Raw genomic sequence first — 21,186 nt, 5'->3', positions numbered from 1 at the left:
CCTAAAAGAACAAAAATGTACCCCAACCGTACCCCTATTTTTGAGAGTGTGTGATTGGCATCGCATCCCGACGTTTTTCTATCACATATTCATAGATTCTATCATAAGCTTTCCTTTGGCTATAGCCATTTTTTAGTCGTTCTTTTTGTGCTCGCCACCTCCGAACGTTGCATTCTGTGACTCCAAATTTTTTGACAGCTTTACAATTATTAGATGATTCCGCCTCATTTTTTTTTTTTGGGGGGGGGGGGTCATGTTAGAGGGGGGCCGGAGATTTCTCCCCCTGGAAATTTTTTAATTCTGGCTGCATGCTAAACATACCATTTCAATGCAGTTTGGAAGGGACAGAAATACCTTAACAGAGCAAGCAGCAACCCTCATCTATCTGAGGACTAAGATAAAGTATCTATTTTTGTAAGTTAATGTAAAACACATAGGTTGGTGAAAGAACTGTAAGCTCAAATTCAGCTCATTAAAGTGTAAGCTCATTAAAGCATGTTTACACACACACATTTACACTTAGGCGTACTACACATGATTTTAAAAACAGTACCATTGCCGTTGTTATGATTTGATTGATATGTGACCCAAGAACAATCTTACATTAAAAAAGTTGCTGTGGTCTGACTTTGTGGTGCTCAGAAATTAAATTAGTTTAATCTTAATTCATGTGATGAAGGACTTTGAACGAAGTTTGACAGGTTTCAGTGCTGAGTAAGGTTAACACTAAATATTTGAATATTTTACTACTAGTAATATATTTCTCATTACCATTATGGCAAGCAATAGGCCTACCTCATTTGTAAGTTGCTACCTGCAAATCACAAGCAAGTGACCTGATAACCTAAGTTATGAGCACATGAGAGAGATTATACTTTCTTGCCCTCTACATCACGGTCATAGCGATCCTATTTATATAAAACAACTTTAGGCCTCCTTTTAAAAGGGTATCCCTTTTCACTACATGGATTAGCTGCCACATCAGGGGCGTGCAGAGACCTTTGAAGGGGCAGGGGCTCAAATTTAAAAAAAGGGCACATGGAACAAAATTTTCAGAAAACGTGTTAACTTTATTTAAAACTTGTCTTTAGTGGGCATCTTTGCACTGCAGAATATAATATCATGTTTTATAGAACATAATGCATACGAAAGCTAGAAAAGATACACACAATTCGAATGGTGTAAACTGGAACTTTAGTTTTACATTCCCTAGCCTATAGCTTTAATCATCTGAACCTGAGCTGGACATTTTTTTTTTGCATTTAAATTCTAGCATTATACTATTTCAATGATGATGGTGGGACAGGCTATTATATGGTTTAGCAATTTGCAAGGTAGTCTAATGTACTGATAAACATTTTATAAATACATTTTGTATCAAGAAGAATGGGTGTAAATAGCAGACAGAGCTTCAACACATTTTTCTCATTTCTCTCCTTGGTTCTGAAAATTCAATGAGTGCATGTACTGTAGGCCTACTGTAGCCAGGGCACAGACAGATAGGTCTTTTCAGTTTTCATTAGGCTATTGTCTAGGCTACACAGAGATCATAGGCTATAAGGCTACATCTTATTGATTAAATTCAAAGCTAATTTTAATAGCCTAGAAATCTAGACGCACCCTAGCGGCAGCAAATATGTTATTGCCTAGTCTGGCTTGTCAGGCTATAATTTTAATGTTTATCACAGTGAACTACCGCCATTAGCAAGCTGGTGTCTTGCAGATTCACGTGCTGTGCGTGTGGCCACTGAGTGAAATAAAGCTAATGTAGCCTACTGTAAACAGAGAATGACGTGTGGAGTTGGGTTAGTTAAACAACTACAGTAGCCCCTTATGACGATTTAGAAAAGGTTTGCCTACTCTGTTTTATGAACTAGTTCTACTAACCTAAGCTAGGCTACTATAACATAGGAACCTAAACAGAGTATGAACGTTCAGCCTTAGATTTTCGAAGCTGCCAGGTTATTGAAATGGATGGACCATTAGGCTACATGGTTAAAATGGGTTTGATAGCCTACTTCATTAAACATGAAACAACTTTTATTAAACATTTTATTCTCTATCTCTAAGCTGAATACTATTGCATGTTCAGATAGGCTAACTGCCAAGTGACCTTACCGTGCTCCCAAACGTCTCAGCACTGTGCCTGCGTGCACCTTCTGAGAGTTCACTGAATGTATGACGTCACGGATTGGTGGCCTCGAGGCATTTCAATTAACACAGAAAATTGTTATTTTTGTAAATTTCTAATTTCACAAACTATTAATGAGACATTTTAGAGAATATTCACGTTGGAACTAGCGGAAGTATTAGACCTACAAATTTTAAAAAGTAAAAAACGGGTCTTGTCAAAAGGGCACTTGGACATCAAAGGGGCAAAAGGGCAGGTGCTAGAGCCCCTGTAGCCCCCCTTCTCTGCACGTGCCTGTGCCACATACGTGAAGAGAACAAGTGGAGATTGAGAAACATCCAACGCAATGCCTTGGTAGGCCTAATGTTATTAGGTTGGATTTTGTAGTCACTGCAAATTTAACACCCTCGTTTCTATGAAACTGGAAACAATTGAACCAGGAGACTTTGCCAAATATTTGTAATATTTGTAAGAGTAGCCTAGGCTACGTTATACTGACACCATGTAGGCTAACGTTAACGTAATGCTCTGAATTCGCGGCCAACATCAAATCCATAGTTCTAACTATTTGATCATCAAGTCAAAATTTCCTGGTCAACTACAAATACCACTACTTTTTATTGCTTAGCTAGACTACTTACCACTTCAACACCATTGACTGTATCTGTTTGGTAACAGTTCAACTGTTCAAACTGTAGCCTTAAGGTTAACTGTAACAGTTCAACACAAGCAAAACATTGCGAGCTGAATGCACGTGTGAGTTGTTACGGGAACATAAACAGACACCGATTTTAGGAAAAGGGCTGTTGACTGGTCTTCAGCTATTTTGCTACTGTTTATTACACATCTAGAAGAATACATTTGAGTCGTTATAGGCTCTGGCTTATTATGGAGCATAATAGGAACAAAGTTATGATCAAAAAAATTATCAAGGACGAAAAATCTGAGGGGGCACGTGCCCCCTTAACTTCAATGGGCATGACGCCACTGGCCTCATTCACGACCATAATTTTAAAGTTGGCGTCATAACTGTTTCGAACGTGTTGGTTTATTTGACCAACTTTTGAAGCGCTTTTCTCAAGATGATCTCTTGACCTCTCCATGGCAGCACTTTACTGTTCATTTAATTCATAACACTGCCACTAATTAGCGTATCGTGTTGGCGCCCTCTACTGTTTCCCCCTGCTTAGATCAGATCAGTTTGCAACATTAATTGCTTGTTAATTAATAAAAACTAATTAATCAATTAATTAATTAGTTTAATTATTAATTAATTAGTTTAATTAATCGGTTATCCCTAAATGTATGTCCATTAGGATACAAGGACTAGGCACAATCCACAATGGAGTAAGGCCAGACCTATTTAGAATTTAGATCAGTCTCACAAGACTAGATTAATGGCACACCCAAAATGTTGTGCTGCCATGCTGGCAGATCTTATGAGATGGAGCATCTAAAACGTGTTAATTTTAAAGTTTTGGCAGTGGCTTTGGCTTCATCCTTCTCAGCCTGTTCCCGGATGACATCACGACTCTTGGCCAGCTCAGATAAGATATTTTCTTCCATGTCTTCCATATTCCTATGGGGCCTTGATTCCCCCGGCGTGGACCTCTCCTTCTCACTTGATTTGACAGGTTCACCTCTCACATTGTTTAGAGTCTTCTCACCCTCAACTGGCTGGGCTACAGTTGTTACATTGTAGCGTGCAAAATAGATCACTTTACTTGTTCGCTTCAATTCTTCCACTCTTTTATGTAAAAGCATCATCTCTCTTGCTGTAATGTTTGCTTCTGTATTTTCATACATGGCTGTGGTGTAGAATCCTCCTCCATTTTGTTGGATCATCTTGTCAACTTTCTCCAGCAGAGAGCTGGCCTGATGCTCATTGTTATTTCTCTTATTGTAGAAGACATGATATCTTCCCCCACATTCTTGTATGAGTTCCCTCATCTCATTATGGCCTGACTGAATATACTCCTCTATGCTTGTGCATTCCCCAAGATCGTCTCCTCTAGTGAAGCCCACCATTGTGTACGCTTTGGAGTGCTTTCCAAAGATCTCCTGGATCATCTTCACCGTGTCTCTCTCCTCTTGTGTGAAGCGTCCAACAGAGATCAGCAGCAGGAACACATGGGGACCAGGTGAGGACATGGCGATGCATTTCCCAATCTCTTCTCTTATCTTCTCATTTGAGACAGTCGTATCAAACAGACCTGGGGTGTCAATAATCTGCACCATTCTGGCACCTATCATAGCTGTCCTTTTCTCACATTTTGTTGTGACAGAAACTGTTGAAACAATGGAATCAAATTCTTTCCTTCCTTGGATGGTGTTTCCTGTAGCACTCTTTCCAACTCCAGTCTTCCCAATCAGGACCAGCCTTACACAGTTTACTGATAGGAAAGCAAAAACAAATTATGTTTACAATGTTTTTAATATAGTACAACTGGACATATTTTCTTCAACACATACCCATGTGTCCAACAAAACTTTACCTGACTGCTGTTTTTCACTTTCAAGCCCTATAAACAGGAAGACAGACAGACAAAAACACAAAGAGAAATATGGAGAAGATAATTGCTACAGAAAAAATAAGTGTGAAAATAGATCATTGGCAGTAACAGTTTGAATTAGTATTTTTTTTAGATCAGACGATATGTATAAAACCATGGTTTCTTAACTGGTGGGTAGGGACCCAAAAGTTGGTCACGGAACCGTTCTGGGTGGGTCACAAAGCTTGTGGGTTAAAAAAATAAATAATTAAGTGCTACTTTATCAGATCTACTTTATTTCAATAGACTTTATTCGTAGCCTATATCAGTCATTGCCATGTACATACACAATGTTAATGTGACAGGTCATGTTCAGTTTAGTGGTAAAACCAAGTAGGCTAAGACCCTGAATATTTGAAGTAGGACATGGTTTCACTTAAATTGAGGACAAAATGGGACTGAAACCCCAGTGTGTGGTGTGCAGTGAATTGCTGGCACGTGAGAGCATGAAACCATCAAAACAAAAAACACTTTGAAAGGTGACAGCAGGAGTTAAAGACTTCACAAATGTAATGCCAAACATCAGCATGTTCCAAACAAGGCCTACAGGCACTTTGTGTGTCTTACCATGTAGCTCACCATATCCGTTGGCTTAAAAGCTAAAAGAATATATAGGTCGCGACTAAATGAACATAGGAAATTGTGGGTCCCAAAGCCCGACCAGTTAAGAACCACTGTATAAAACTAAACACAGACACCAGTCATGAAATTCCAACAGATCTAGTACAGTACATACATCTCCTCAGTTTAGATGGCAAATTATCTGACAGGTTTTTCCAAGGCGCATTTATCTCTTTACCACCCCCCTCTGGCACCTCAGAAGTCTTTTGAATCCTTGGTGGAGGTGGTGGTCTGATGGCAGGTTTGCGCATAGTTGACCCTGAAGAAAATATGAAGCATGAATAGTATATGAAAGTATGAATCAAGATAAGTTACAGGTGACTTATGGCTATGGAATAGTGGTTGGCTAGCAAGCTGAAGTATTTTTCACATTCCCAACTAAAAAATACATTGAGTTTTTTAAATGCAGTGTTCATTTGCACAAACTGATATTACCATATTGGTTTTGGTCCAGGACCATACAAACTCAGTCCAGGAACATCTTTGCAACTGTTATTGTGATGTCATAGCTGTGCCACTAAGAGAAAAGGCACAGACAAACCTTGCTCATTGCACAGTTTTGCCAAAATATTTGGTTCTGCACCTCCTGGCTCACATATAAACATGAAACCTGAACAGATTTTGGTCATAGGATCAGAGAAATCTAACTTAAAAATCACCAGCCAAATGTATGTTACGTTTAAATTAGTGGAGAAGCATGGGGGAGCATAGTAAACTAGTAGTACCACTGCCCTGTCAGTGATTGACCTGGGTTCAACTTCCAACCTTTGTGTTGCCTTTTTACTTAACTTGACGTAACTCCTGTTATGTTATAGTAATCACTGTACATATTGTACAGCTATGGCATCAATACAATGTTATTGGTCAGTTGCAAAGATTTCTGATTGATTGGCAAGTGTGGTACAAACGTAACGCTGTCTACAGTTTTGAGCGAGCGCCGAGCGGACAGAAGAAGTTGAGCGAGTGCGAGATAGATCTCCAGAGCGAGCGGAGGAACAGTTTATGAGCACGTAGAGTGAAGCTGAATGAAAGGGGGCTGTTGTTGCACATACATATTGATCTTAGCAAACATGCAAAGACATTTGTGGAGCACAAAATAGATCCCTGTTAGCTCAACTGCAAGTTTTTTTGTGCTTGAGTTTCATTTTCCTCAAAATATAATTTGTGTGCTTGCTCGCTCAAAACATTTTTCTGTGCTCAAATTGTTCTACTGTTCGCTCATAAAAGAGGAACAAATGTAACTCCATAGATGATTAGGTTACTTGAAATTTGAGCATTCACTCTTCTTGGTTGTAGAACTTACATGAAAAACTTTTCACATAATCATTCGCATCATACAAATACCATGACATTTACATGTAGTTGGCGTCATGGACGTGACAGTTTTGCATGGAATTGCCCAGTGAGTCAAATTGGAGAATGTTTGAGATAGATTGTGAGGTGCATTATGTGTAGCTTACTTTTAGGTGCAACTGTCGGTGTAGAGACACAATCACTTTCTGCTGCAGATGTTTGTCTCCTGAAGATCTGTTAGACCAAAGTGAAAGTGGGAGAGGTTTTGTATGTCTAAACATGTATGCCACCAGTATCAGAAGACAGTGTTCTCATCTGTGATGCCAATAAAAAAAATTTTTAGTGCTTAATTATACTATTTACAATTTTTTCCAACTGCACACACTAAGTCTGCTTGTCACACAACCAAATCTGCAAAACCATACTAATTCTCAGTGTTTGACTCAGTTTTCAATTTCCTCATTGTTGGGTTAATGAAGCTTCTCTAACAGTTATAGGAACTATGAATTATGAACAAATATATTTTTGACACTAATCGAAAATCATACCACTGTTATTTGTAAATACCCCGATACGGTAATGTCATCATACCCACCCATCCTACTCATCTTATGATCCTCTGATTTGTAGAGGAGGAGAATGCACCAATACAAGTAAAATCATGATATATATTATGCCTATAACTTCAAGACTTTCATAAAGTGAATTTTCAGTAAACAGTAAAAAGACACATTTCTTACCAGTCTCTGTGGCCTGTCTTTATTTGGGATGTCATGCTTTTTGTGGTCCTCCACCATACACAATGAACAAATATAACTTTGATCTGTGCGACAGAAGATTGCTGCAGGCTTCCCATGCAGCTCACAAAGCTATAAAGATATAAAGAAATGTTTCAATGTTACGGCCTCTCCAAAATTCTGCCATTACAATTGGCTTGTAATTGGGTGTTACTGTATGTAGACACTCTTTTTGTCTGAGTAAAGTCTTTGCTTCAAGCCTTGGTTCACTAGTCATGCATTTTGGTCCTCCTTGAAAACCTGACACTATTTGATTTCTGCATAAACCAGGTTTCTTCTGCATAAACCAGGTTTCTCCTAGTAAACAGCCAGATTCCTACAGTAGTCTAGAAATCTAGACGCACCCTAACGGCAGCAAATGCAATTTACAGCCAGGGTAGTCTAGCAACTCTCTGTTGGCTTGCGAGCTGGAAAAACCAAACTTCGGTCGTGCCAATCACATCGTGTATAATAGAGTCGGTGGACGGGCTTAACATAATGACGGCAGAGTTGTGACAGTTCTGTGTGAATTCCGTGCTACTTGAAAACAAAGAAGATGCTGCTGCTGGCAAACAGCACGACCCAAGTTAAGCTTTTTTTTAAGTTGGCAAAAGTTTGATCAACTAGCCAGCTAGTTCCACTGATGGGAAGACGCATGTGACTCATGAGTTGTAGCTCTATCTCGTGCAGAGGGAATTTGAAAGACTTATCCCGCCCCTAGGATTGAGCACTGGCAATGGTGAGTTCCCAGTTCCTATCTTGATGTGGGTCTGGCCTGTCAGGCTGCCAGATTCCTTAAATGGATGAAAAATACATTTGTTGGTGATTCTTTCAGATTGGGCAATATTCTAATAAATAATTGTATGAGAGACAGCCATCTGAAAACAAACTGCGCAGCAGGGTGAAAAAGTGTAGTCCATGAGCAACAGGCCCAAAAAGGGACGTGTCACTACCACTTGGGGGGGGGGGGCAATTCTCAGTATATATTTGTGAAAGCTACATATCTCTGAAGTATAAAATGGTATGATAGCAAGTTGGATCTTGTAGCTTTGTAGCTGTACAGGCCTTCAAAGTTGACCTCTGATTTGGAAAAAAAAGGAAATTCCGCCTATTGGTTATCTAACCTAACAGACTGAGGTCTGTTGGTTAGGAAGTCCAGAATCCAGTTAGAGAGGGAGGTATCGATGCCCAGTTCGCTGAGTTTGGTGATCAGTTTGTAAGTAAGCAACTTTGTTGGTTGCAATGCAATTTCCCATTGCCAACCAACTTAGTTGCTAACAGGTTAGCGACTATGGTTTTGGGAAACGCACCACTGGTCGGCATCCAACCCAGAGGATATCAGATTAATCTCAATAGCGGAGTAACCGCGACAATTTACTTGTTTTACTTGGCAATTTACTTGACAATTTATTTGTACCGCTAACACCTTAATTTTGACAGCCCTACCTGCCTGCCTTCTTCTACTACTGCCTCGAGGAGTTGTGTGCGTACTGCCAGAGACCGAGTGGACTTGAAACAGATTTGCCCATGTGGCCTAGTAGGTTACTAAATAATAGAGTAGCCTATACATGATTCAATATAGCGATGCATACTTTCCCTTTGCAATTTCAAAGGATTTCCCAGGTTAGCTGCATAGCTGCTAGCTGGTATAGAAAAGAAACTGAGTGGTAGCCACTTTCACCGGTCAATTTAGTTTAAAATTATGCTTGTTGAAAAGCTTTTGCTGGCAAACTTGAAAATGATGCTAAAAAAATGAGATAAATGTTACAGTTTATTTTTCAACATCAGCTAAATGGTTTGTAAACGGACTGTCTGTAGTAGTGATCTTACCATGCTTTTCATTGTCTCTTAAACAACAACAATATGATGCCCATCTTGCAGGCTGGCAAAATTGAAAGGTTACGTTGATAGACTATGACGTCACCTCCCAGCAGCAGCGCAGGTAGACAAGGCTACTAACTTTACTTCTATATTATTACTTTGAAACATTTTCTCGAATAATTGATTCAAAAAGGTGCTTTGGACATTCGTAGGCAAAGGGGCAGGGGCTCAGGCACCCATAGACCCCAACCCCCAGCAACATCTCTTCTTGTCTACTTTTACAACCAAAGCTGCCAATGGTACAGGACCTCTGTCCTATCCTGTAACATTGCTTACCTTATCTGTTTGGTCTGAGTGCTCAGCTTGAGACCATGCTGAGACCCCGGTGCTGCTACTGCAACGTCGCTCCTTAACATCTTTGAGTTTGTTCCCAGTGCAGCTGTGCCGATTCTCATCTGTATGTCCTGCAGGACACTGACCAGGAGCAGCAGTTTGGAGTCCAGTTTTTCGAAAGTCCTCCATCATCTCAGCAATCAGAGTATTTTTACAGAGAAGGGGTCTTGGCAGAAATGTCCGTCTGCACTGGGGGCAGCTGTATATGCCTTTACCATCCTCCTGATCCCAGCAACATTTAATGCAGTCCAAACAATAAGTGTGTCCACATGGAATGGTGACTGGATCCTTAAGTACATCCAGACAAATTGGACAGTTGAAAGAGTCAATGTTTGTTGTGAGAGCTTCAGCCATTTTGTTGTTGTCCACATACAGACTAACAAATACTGTACACACAGAGAAGGAAGGTAGCAAAGGTAGCACACTAAAACAGCAGCTACCTTCACATCTGTGTGGGCGTGCAAGTTAGAGAAAGAGATGGGGGTGGTACAAGTTTGGTCTCATGCGTCGTGTTTGGTCAGTATATTCTTGTACTCTAAATTATCCTTTAATCCTACTTGAACAATATCTCGGAGGGGGGGGGGGACAAGCATTACACTATATCCTAGGAAAACCTGTTTTGTCGAATGTGTTTTGCATTGAGTACATTAGTGTGTACAATCAGATCATATGATGGATGTGTTATATGACAACAAAATAGAGTTTTAAAAAAAAGAATTATATAGTTTTGACTGAAGTGTTTCATTTTGCAAAAGACCATCTGCTAATTGTGTGTGGTGTTTTGAAAAAAAAAAAAAACAGGCCCTGTTTTCAAAATTGTGCTAAGCAATGGAAAAAAAACTGTAAGAGCTATGTTTTAACATGTATTGCCATGGCAGATGAATTACCAGGGCCCCTTATCATTTTCAAGCTTTGTAAACTGCATGGCTTAGAAAGCTCAAGTAACTTTACTGAGTTTGCAGCAGTCAACATGGCAACTTCAGAGCATGTAAACAGGATGAAACAGAACGACAGGTTGCCAGACGTGCATGCAGACAACCGCAAGGCAACAGGAAAAGGCTGGTTGCAGGGTAATTTAGTGAGTTGCACTGCTTGAATGTCCCCTAAACTGTAAAAAGGGCTAAAGAGATGACACAGTTGGTCAAAATTTACAACAATAATGTAATATTAGAGTTTGAAACTTTGTAATAGCAAGGAACACAGTTGTGATCAAGGTTTTAAGGGAAAAAAACTAAATAAATCTAAATGAAAGTTGCACAGTCGTCTGTCATTTAAGTTCCATCTTTTATGTGTGGGGTACTTGTGGTTTTGCATTTCTTTGTGCTGTTACTGTATACCAACCATATGCCATATGACACATGCTTCCTCTGGCCAAATATGTGCATGAAAATATCTGCCAAATTGAGCGGTCGCACACTGGATAAAAGCATTTTAGTATTTGGTATTAGAATTTACATATTCTGAGACAGCACATGTGAAGTGAAGAGCAGAAGACAGATGCTGAAGGTAAAAAACAAAAAGACATCCAGAGATATTGGGAGGATAAGGCTAAGAAGAAATGATGCCCTTGTGTAACCCCCAGTTGTAAGTGGTTTCAGAAATGGTGCTGCAAGATACCACAAGACTAGGAAATGTCTGGTTGAGCTTTAGCAGGGGCCTTTCACATGCTTACTCTGAAGAAAACTATTAGTTGGTAATTTAACATTGCAGTATATGTGGTTTTTTTAACAAACTGCATGTGAACAATATTATGTATTAAATAAATGGATTTAAAAGAAAGCAGAAACTTCTAGGTAAAAGCATCTAGTTCATTGTGCAACAGTGTTAATAAAACGTCCTCATTGTCATCTCAAAACCGGATAGATGACAGTGAACTGACAGTCTTTGTGTCTGTTTATTATGACCGCTGCTAGCGAAGCTAGCGAAGCGGTCATATAGGGATTGTCAAAGTTTTTTTTTTTTTTCCCCGTCATCTACTTCCTGAAATTTTGGTCAACGATACCCGGGGCACCGAAACACCAGGGCACATGAAATTTGGTGGGTATGTAGCCCCACTAGACTTTTACGGAAACATTTTGTTTGGTCCCCGGGGGCCACTCCCCCTCCGCGCTGGGCCCCCCGAAACCCAAAAAATTGAGTTTTTCCTAAATAACTACCTGAACCGTGGCACCGAGGATGAAGACATTTTTATGGTATGTTGGTCTCAAGGGCCCACATCAACCTAGCCCATAATCACTCATTTGTGATTTGCACCCCCCCGGTAAAAAATGAAAATGCAATATAATTCTGCTTTAATCGCCCCTCTCTTCAGTTAAGACGTTCAGAACTGCACCAAATTTTATGTGTATGATTAACCTGATATTCTCTGGGGGTATGCCAAGTTTCGTAGAATTTCATCCATGGGGGGTCTAAAAAATTAAGTTATGTGTACATTTAGTGACTGTACACTCATTGGCCTGTAGATGGTGGTGCACACATATACACACGCACACACACAAACAGGCACGTATACAATCAGTATCGGCAATTAGAACGGCCGATACATAATTACAAATTCAGTAGGATTAAAGGAAAACCAAATATTCATCATAACTAGATGTAGTCACTTACACAGGTCACTTACACCTGTAGGCTACATTGTATTTGGGAAAAGCAAAAGGTATCAGCATAATTTTATTTATTTATTTATTTATTTATTTATTTATTTATTTATAAATAAACAAAAACATCTCTGTCAGTTCCATGCCGTTTTCAACAGCTATCAAAAACAAAGGTCATTTTTGGATGGATGGATTTTTTGTGAATGTTTCTTCTTCTACATAAGATTTTAGTCATCTTTAGTTCATGTAATATTGTCAATGCACAAATTAAGTAACAATAGTCTGAAACGTTATTGTTAATGCACAAATTAAGTAACAGTAGTCTGAAACTAAATGCTGTTTCACATCTAACCAGTGGTGCAAATAACTGACATGTCCAAATGGGCCTTGATGAAATGCGTCGCTAGACTGTTCATACACAACGGGCCAAAGTTGAAGAGCTGTTGTCCGATATTGTTCGTGCAAATATAGGCTGATTCATGTTCCCTTGCATTGTGTAACTGAGGTTATTAACATTAACATCTACATCATGTGTGTTTGTGTGTGTGGGTGTGTGTGTTTCTGTATGTGCGTGAATGTGTGCGAACACTGGTGGTTCACATGCACAGTGCATGACAACATGAACTGACAACATGAACTGTGTGTGTGTGTGTGTGTGAGTGAGAGAGTGGGTGTAAGTGTGTGTGTGTGTGTGTGTGTGTGTGTGTGTGTGTGTGTGTGTATGTGTGGGTCGGTGTGAGTGTTTCCGTGTGTGTACATGCATGTGTGTGCAAACATTGGTCGTTTTCCTGCACATGTGGCAACATGACAATATGAACTGTGTGTGTGTGTGTGTGTGTGTGTACATGTGTGTGTATGTGTCTGTTTGTGTGTGTGTGTGGGGGGGGGGGGGGGGTTTCTGTGTGTGCGTGCATGCCTGTGTGTGCGAACATGTGTGGTTCACATGCACAGGTGGCAACATGACAACGTGAACTGACAACATGTACTGTGTGTGTGTGTGTGAGTGGGTGTATTTGTGTGTGTGTGTGTCTGTTTGTGTGTGTGTGGGTGGGTGTGTTTCTGTATGTGTGTGAATGCCTATGTGTGCGAACATTGGTGGTTCACACGTACAAGTGGCAACATGACAACATGAACTGACAACATGTACTGTGTGTGTGTGTGTGTGTGTGTGTGTGTGTGTGTGTGTCTGTGAGTGGGTGTACGTGTGTACTGTATGTGTGTCTGTTTGTGGGTGTGTGTGTGGGTGTGTGTGCTTCTGTGTGTGCATGCATGCATGTGTGTGGGAACATTGGTGGTAAGTTGTAGGAGTGTGTGTAAGGAGATGTCTTTTATCTCCTGGATGAAAATTATACTCTTTTCCATTCATTTCCTATGGCGGTCATTTTTGACCGTAAACAAAAAAAGTGTTTCTACGTTGAATAAATCACTCAAAATTCAAAAAAAAGTAGTCAAAATAAATTCTATGTGTTCAAAAGCCTTTTGTGAAGGATATCATAAGATCTTGAGGCAATCTGATGAAAAATGCCATATTTATGGTACAGGGAATGTGTAAATCGGTCATTTTTGACCGGAACAGTGTTAGAAGGTTAAGAAATCAAAAAATAAATAGCGGGCAGATCAGGCTGGGTTCACCCAGCCTAGTCCATAGGCACCCGATATTGTTTAATTTTCCGATTGAGATATCCACGCTCTGGCTATTCTAAATGCAAAAATGCATTAGGGAGTTATGACAAAACTGTAACTAACAAACTAGATCCTAATAGAAAGCTGTTAGCTTCCCTAAGCTACAGGTAGGCTTATAAGCTAGGCCTATTTACAACATAGGCTAAATTGTCAATAGGCTATGCTGGCGACACAAATAAAATCTCCTTTGGAAACCAATGGCTTACGCCTTACAGTATCAAGCGGACTTAAACTGCCATATCGTGGCGAAAAGTTGTAATAAAATTCACGCAGCTCCATGAGTCAAGGAAAGCGCGAATGAAGTAGCCACTTCTAAATGGGACCCCACTACACAGTAGCTTAAGGTGTGTTGTTGCTAAAGCAGCCATAATGAAATGAAGGTGTCATTGTTTGGATACTTAACACACACATGCTTTTTAATTTCACAGACTACAACTACCAAGCTGGAATCAAAGCACATTGATTCCCCTCTCACACCCTGCACACACTTAAAACAAAATAAACAGGCGTCTCAGTCTCACGCATGTATAGGCAAAACTGTATCAGACCGGTGTAACGTTGGTAAATCTTCCATTGCACAGAATGATTTTTGTAGCACGTGCAACAAATGACAGTCGAAAGATACAATTACAGTGCTGCTATCAATTTGCTTGGTATAACCGCATTTATAGTTTTCTACAGATGCAATCAATCAAATTGGCCTCCATCACTCAACCAACGCTAACGGTAACATTACCTAGGTCCTTATTGATATTATAAGATTAACGTACCTGCAGTAAAAACCAAGCATGTCCGATAAACATCCTCAGATTTATTTCGGCTTCAAGAAGAAATGGGAATTACATTTCATGTGAACATTGTCCTATCCTTATTAGACGTTCTCTGCGGTAAACAGTCCTTGTAGGAAGCGTCCATTGTTTTTTCAAAACACTTTTAACTTCCAACAAAATTACGTCTCACTGCAACGATGCGCCATCTAGTGGACAAACGACTACTTATCGCCAATATTGGAAATGCAGCCATGATGATGATGATGAATATTTATTTTGGCTTTCTTTTAATCCTACTGAATTTGTAATTATGTATCGGCCGTTCTAATACCGATAGTATGTGGGTGCCTGTGTGTGTGTGCATGTGTATATGTGTGCACCGCCATCTACAGGCCAATGAGTGTACAGTCACTAAATGTACACAAAACCTAATTTTTTTAGACCCCCCCATGGATGAAATTCTACAAAACTTGGCATACCCCCAGAGAATGCCAGGTCAATCATACACATAAAATTTGGTGCAGTTCTGAACATCTTAACTGAAGATAGGGGCGATTAAAGCAGAATAATATTGCATTTTCATTTTTTACCGGGGGGGTGCAAACCACAAATGAGTGATTATGGGCCAGGTTGATGTGGGCCCTTGAGACCAACATACCATAAAAGATTCTTCATCCTCAGTGCCACGGTTCAGGTAGTTATTTAGGAAAAACTGCTTTTTTTGCGGTTCGGGGGGCCCAGCGCGGGGAGGGAGTGGCCCCCCGGGGACGAAACGAAAATTTTCCGTAAAAGTCTAGTGGGGCTACATACCCACCAAATTTCATGTGCCCCGGTGGTTCGGTGTCCCGGGTATCGTTGACCAAAAATTCAGGAAGTAGATGACGAAAAAAAAAAAAAAAAAAAAAACTCTACCAATCCCTTATATGACCGCTTCGCTAGCTACGCTAGCGGCGGTCATAATAATAATTTGGCTGCATTTCCAGTATTGGCATCACGTAGTCGTTTGTCCACTAGATGGCGCATCGTTGCAGTGAGACATAATTTTGTTGGAAGTTAATCTAAAGTGGGTTGGAAAGACACTACGCTTCCTACAAGGACAAGACACAGTAGTTTACCGCAGAGAATGTCTAAGGGTAGGATGATTTCTGCATGACATGTAATTCCCATTTCCTCTTGAAGCCGAAATAAATCTGAGAATGTTTATCGGACATGCTTGTTTTTTTACTGCAGGTAGGCTACGTTAATCCTATAGCAGAACGTAGGTAAAATAATGTTACCGTTAGCATGGTTGAGTGATGGAGGCCAATTTGATTATTGATGTATTTGTAGAAAACCATAAATGCGTTTATAGGCTACCAAGCAAATTGATAACAGCACTAATTGTATCTTTCGACTGTCATCTCATTTGCTTATGACCATAACCTAGGCTACTAGGAGCTAAGTGAGTTAGCCACAACATGTTCGCTACGTGATGGTTTTTTAATGGAAAATATATAGGCTACCTGAAAGATAACCTGTCTATGATTCATCCTAAACACCGGGCTGGGACATTTCTGCTCAAAGTCTCAAAAAGCATCTGAGTCAACGTTCATTCCCAAACACCCATATAGGCTACTTCAATCCTCTATTTTCAAAGGTGATTCAAGTCATATAAGGAAGAGCATGGCTCAAAATAAAGTAACTGAAACTACATAAATTCGTCAAAGTGAATAATTTGTGTCAACTCGCCGCAATGTAGATTTATTAACGCACCCCTGATGATCTACATCTCCATTTAAACCAGATGTTTTAGAGCGCACGTTGAGATGTATTCAGGGCAGGGCTACACATATTTGTTGCACGTGCTACAAAAAACATTCTTTGCAATGGATGATTTAGTACCAACGTTACACCGGTCAGATACAGTTTTGCCTATGGCTATACCGTGAGACTGAGGCGCTTTTTGTTTGTCCGAAGTGCGTGTTTAGGGTGTGAGAGGGGAGTCGATGTGCTTTGATTCCAGCTTGGTAGTTGTAGTCTATGCGATTAAAAAACACGTGTGTGTGAAGTCAGTGCGTGGATATCTCAATCGCAAAATTAAACAACATTTCTATCGGGCGCCTACCTTGGACTAGGCTGGGTGAAAATCAAAAGATTGCGTCAAAAGATTGAGCTTGGTCTGGCGAAAGCCAGACTAACCATGGACCTCATAGTTGCAAAATGCAAGGGAACATGAATCAGCATATTATTTGCACAAACAATAACGGACAGTAGCTCTTCAACTTCGGCCGTTAAAATGTGTATGAACAGTCTCGCAACGCATTTCATGAAGGCCCTTTTGGACATGTCAGTTTTTTGCACCACTGGGTAAAACGGCATTTTGTTTTAGACTACTGGTATTTAATTTGTGCATTGACAATAAAGCTGAATATCATGAACTAGATGACTAAACTTATGCATATGTAGAAGAAGAAACATTCACAAAAATCCATGACATGACCTCTCTTCTTGATAGCTGTTGAAAACTGCATGGAACTGACAGGGATTGTTTTGTTTAATAATAAATAAATAAATACATTATGCTGCTATCTTCTGCTTTTCCCAAATACAATGTAGCCTACAGGTGTACCTTTCATCAGTCCAGTTGCAATGGATGGACTGTGATGAACTGCTACTTGTGATTGTTTAGAGATTTTAAAGGTTTTATAACAATGCTACAAATTTTTTGGCCCAGAAACAGGGCCTGAAGTTAACTTTTTTGGCCACCAGCCACTGTGGCAGGTGAATTTTGAAATCCACCTGCCACAGTGGTTTTTTACCAGCCAAAATTATTTTGTGCCCAAAATAAAGGTGAACGACTCAGAAAATGCATAAGAATGGTTCTTGAACTTGTACAGAATACACATTACAGTACTCAAGTAAAAGTAAAAAAGTACTTTGTTAATAAATTACTCAAGTAGGTCTAACAAGTTACTTTTTTGTAGGCCTACATTTTTATATTTTTGATGGACCTTTAAAGGGATACAAAAGTATCCTTTATGCCTATTTGCTTTTCTCCTCCTCTGTAGGCTAATCATATAGTCAAACATATTTTAAAAGCCCAATTCAAATAAATTTTATTTAATATACTTTGTCATAGCCAGAATAAGCATTACGTGGCTATGGATTGAAAAGCAGTCTTCCAATACATTGCAGCTGATTCTTCTGCTTTGCATTGCTAGAAGTCTGGTTATAACTCCACCATACAGACAATGTAACCTAAAAACAATGGCTATATTATGGGTAGACCTATATTTAGGCTATAATAGCCTAGGCATATCCACTCGGGCAGAGCGACAGAGCAGGCTATCTGTTTTCTCAGCCGACCGTCTCATGTCATGTCCTGCAACATAAATGAATGCTAGGCTTTTTCTAACTTGTATGCTCGATTTCCAGTGCATTTGATTTGCTTGTAAATTAAGTTGTAGGCCTACTTTCCTTGTCCAATGTGATTGTTGAACGATGCTGGCCAGAAATGAATATACGTGAAAGTTTCCGTGTCATGTCATAGCCTACCTCTAGTCTCGTTGCTACTCTGGCAGCCTCGCCAGAAGATGCAGCAACTGTACGTCATTGTGTTAACTGAGCTGTTAGCTAGGCCAGGCATTACTTTTATAATCGTGGGCTAACGCATTCTGAAGCCCTGTTTCTTTTCTCCTGGGAGAGGTGCGCTTTTCTTCTTCGAGATACTTTCTCCAATAATAAACTTGTACTCGTAATGTAAGGCAATTGAAATGTAGCGGAGTAAAAGAGTAGATTATTGGCTCAAAAATTTACTTGAGTAAGAGTAGAAGTAGGCTACCGTTTTGAAAAAGGAAAGTCGTTTGCCGTTCCTCGAAAAAAAAAATGTAACGCGTTAGGCTACTACCCACCCCTGCAAATGGGTTTGATCGATCTCGCTTTCTCCGAGCCTACAAACGGCAATCTGGACAGTGCATCTCCTTGCTCAGTGTTGTGTTGTCTTATTGGCTACCCGCCAACGTGGCAGGTACATTGACAGTTTCACCCGCCAATCACAAAAGTTACCCGCATTTGGCGTGTGGGCGGGTGCCAATTTCATGCCCTGCCCAGAAACAAATCTATTCACCTTTGCAGCGCCAGTAGGCTACTTTGTGTGCGGAATGTGTGCAAACACACATTCCAAACAAGCATACACAAAAGTTTCAAGAGTGGGGGATGGAGTAGAAGATGGAGACAAATTCATTAATATGATTTATTTTCGCGGAATGGATGTACAGGACTGAGCGGCGGTCATACTTTGTACCGCTATGCGGTACATCTAGTTTTAAGTGCATTTGTGTGTCTGTGTGTGTGAGAGAGAGAGATTTAGAACGCATGCACGCGTATATTGTGCGTGCACATGTGTCTGTGTGTGTGTGTGTGTGTGTTGGGGGGGGGGGGGTAGAAGAGCTGCCATAGTTGCCACTGCATTACATAACCATTAAGCAAACATGATGAATATCTCTACTCCATGGTTCCCTGGTGGGAGTGAAAGGCAGAAAATATGCTCATATCAGTCAAATGGCGCCAGTCATATTTATTTTGTTTATTTATTTTTCCTTGTTTTTGACTGTCACTGTGATTATAGATATGTAACCCTTTCAAGCACATGTGCAGATAGGCTGACTGACTAGACATGAACAAGTTCCTCCGGCCTAACTTCTTGGCTGTAGAGTTTTGATAATCTTTACTGCCTAGGGGTATGATTCTCGCTTGAGGTGTGAGAGGTCCCGGGTTCAACTCCCGGACGAGCCCCCATTTATTTATTTACAAAAATTATAACAATAAGAAAAATATGGACGAACGAAAAATAAGGCTGCCCAAAACGAAAGGCCTCAAAAGTAGGCCCAGGTAATCCCCAGCCTTTTCCTCGACTCTCACTCGGGGAGCGACAACGACGACCAAAAACCAGAGCGCGTGATTTGCGCAGCGGAGCAGTGTAGCGTGGCGTAGTAACGGCCAACCCAAAATCCAAGAACGCCCTCAAAACCAAGAGACCTCCCGATTGACGTCAGCCGTCACCTTTTATAGTGACAGCCCAGCAATTAAGCCCCCTGCTGAACTGTCTGAAATTAACAAAACACAAGACACAGAGAGAAACAAGCAGACACAGAAAGAAACACACACAGGGACGTAACATGGCACCTAATATTTTGTGGTCTTCATTTAATATGGATATTTTTGATTGAGTTACACTTGGAATGTAGAATTGATCAGGTCAGACTAATAACCTCTTAGATGTTACCATCATAAGCCTTTGGACACATAGACATCTCACATAATAAATGTGTGTGTAAACGTGTGTGTCCAAAAAACAGGAAAATAAGAAGTAGGCTAAACTATTAAAAGACAGTTTGTTAAAGGATGAATGACCGCACCAGAAATGACAGTGCACTTTAAGCCATAATCACAGAGTCAATCAAAAGTTTAATAATAAGCTACTAAATTTCACAATACTAATTACAACACAAACTAGAAAATGTAATTCCGAGGAATTACCAGTGTATGAAAATGCAAAACATATGATGTATAATATACAGTGTTAAAACAGATAATGTAGAGATAGTTACAATGGTTTTGCTTAGGTAGACATGGTTGTTGCAATGCTAAATAAAGCTGTTTCTATGATGGTTGCTAGGGTAATAATGTTGGTTGCTATGGAAACTGACACAGATGCTTTATTTCAATGGTTGCTATGTTGGTTGAAGTAGGGGGTGATTTAATATAGTTTACTGGAGGCATAGTTGATGATAACTGACGGTTGGAATGGCTGAACAGTTAAATAGTTGGATAGTTTAAATAGTTGAATTATTGAATAGTAAATTATTGTAGTGAGGACTTTTATTTTGAAACAATTGTGGGCAGAGGAAACAGTTGGCGGGAGTCATAGTTGATGACAACTGACGGTTGGAATAGCTGAACAGTTAAATAGTTCGATAGTTTAAATAGTTGAATTATTTAATAGTAAATTAGTGAGGACTTTTTTTTTTTTTTAAACAATTATGGGCAGAGGAAACAGTTGGCGGGAGTCATAGTTGATGACAACTGACAGTTGGAATGGCTGAACAGTTAAATAGTTGGATAGTTAAATTATTTAATAGTGAATTTTGCCACGTCTTCGTACTAGACTCCACTAGACTCTTCGTACTAGATAACGATGGAGACACGCACTTACAAGGGTTTTCTACGATTCATCTTACGAACGTTCGTTTGGTTTTTCTGACTATTTCCCGAACATGCTCGTAGCATGAACGCGCGTGCACTGCTCTTAAGACACTCTTAATGGGGTGCTGTCCACGTCAATAGTTCTGAAATATCCTCTAATTTGATGGTGATGTCAGATGACTGCACGTCACAGCTAGGTCTACCGTTTCAACTTCGGATCTACACATTAATTCACACCAATACGAAAATAGAAAAACTTTGACAAGCATCCCAAGTAGGCTATATACCGCACACAGACATAAATAGTAATTATTTAAAACCAGTTAACTCGCAGTGGAACGCCGTCGCGCCATTTGGGGGGAG

The 21,186-nt window shown here is 40.0% G+C and overlaps 2 protein-coding genes across 2 annotated transcripts in view; one reads left to right on the top strand and one right to left on the bottom strand.

Annotated features, from left to right (window-relative positions):
• The window catches only part of LOC143105508 (tripartite motif-containing protein 16-like), a 175,893-nt gene that overhangs the window by 42,064 nt on the left and 112,643 nt on the right, over nucleotides 1–21,186 (top strand). The gene's annotated exons all lie outside the window — the stretch shown is intronic.
• LOC143105509 (uncharacterized) lies at nucleotides 234–10,088 on the bottom strand. The gene is made up of 6 exons (XM_076269475.1): nucleotides 9,531–10,088; nucleotides 7,338–7,466; nucleotides 6,765–6,831; nucleotides 5,420–5,563; nucleotides 4,627–4,653; nucleotides 234–4,524 (listed from the first exon to the last, which is right to left on the bottom strand). The coding sequence occupies exons 1-6, from the start codon at nucleotides 9,939–9,941 to the stop codon at nucleotides 3,569–3,571; spliced, it is 1,734 nt and encodes a 577-aa protein (XP_076125590.1). The 5' UTR covers nucleotides 9,942–10,088; the 3' UTR covers nucleotides 234–3,568.

Source organism: Alosa pseudoharengus, unplaced genomic scaffold (genome assembly GCF_046254945.1).
Source record: "Alosa pseudoharengus isolate Yale_2024_CS ecotype anadromous, Long Island Sound unplaced genomic scaffold, YU_APseudo_1.1 YU_APseudo_1.1_scf_6, whole genome shotgun sequence".
Lineage (NCBI taxonomy): Eukaryota > Metazoa > Chordata > Actinopteri > Clupeiformes > Clupeidae > Alosa > Alosa pseudoharengus.
Note: the sequence above shows the minus strand (reverse complement) of the source record. Positions and strands in the feature narration are given on the sequence as shown.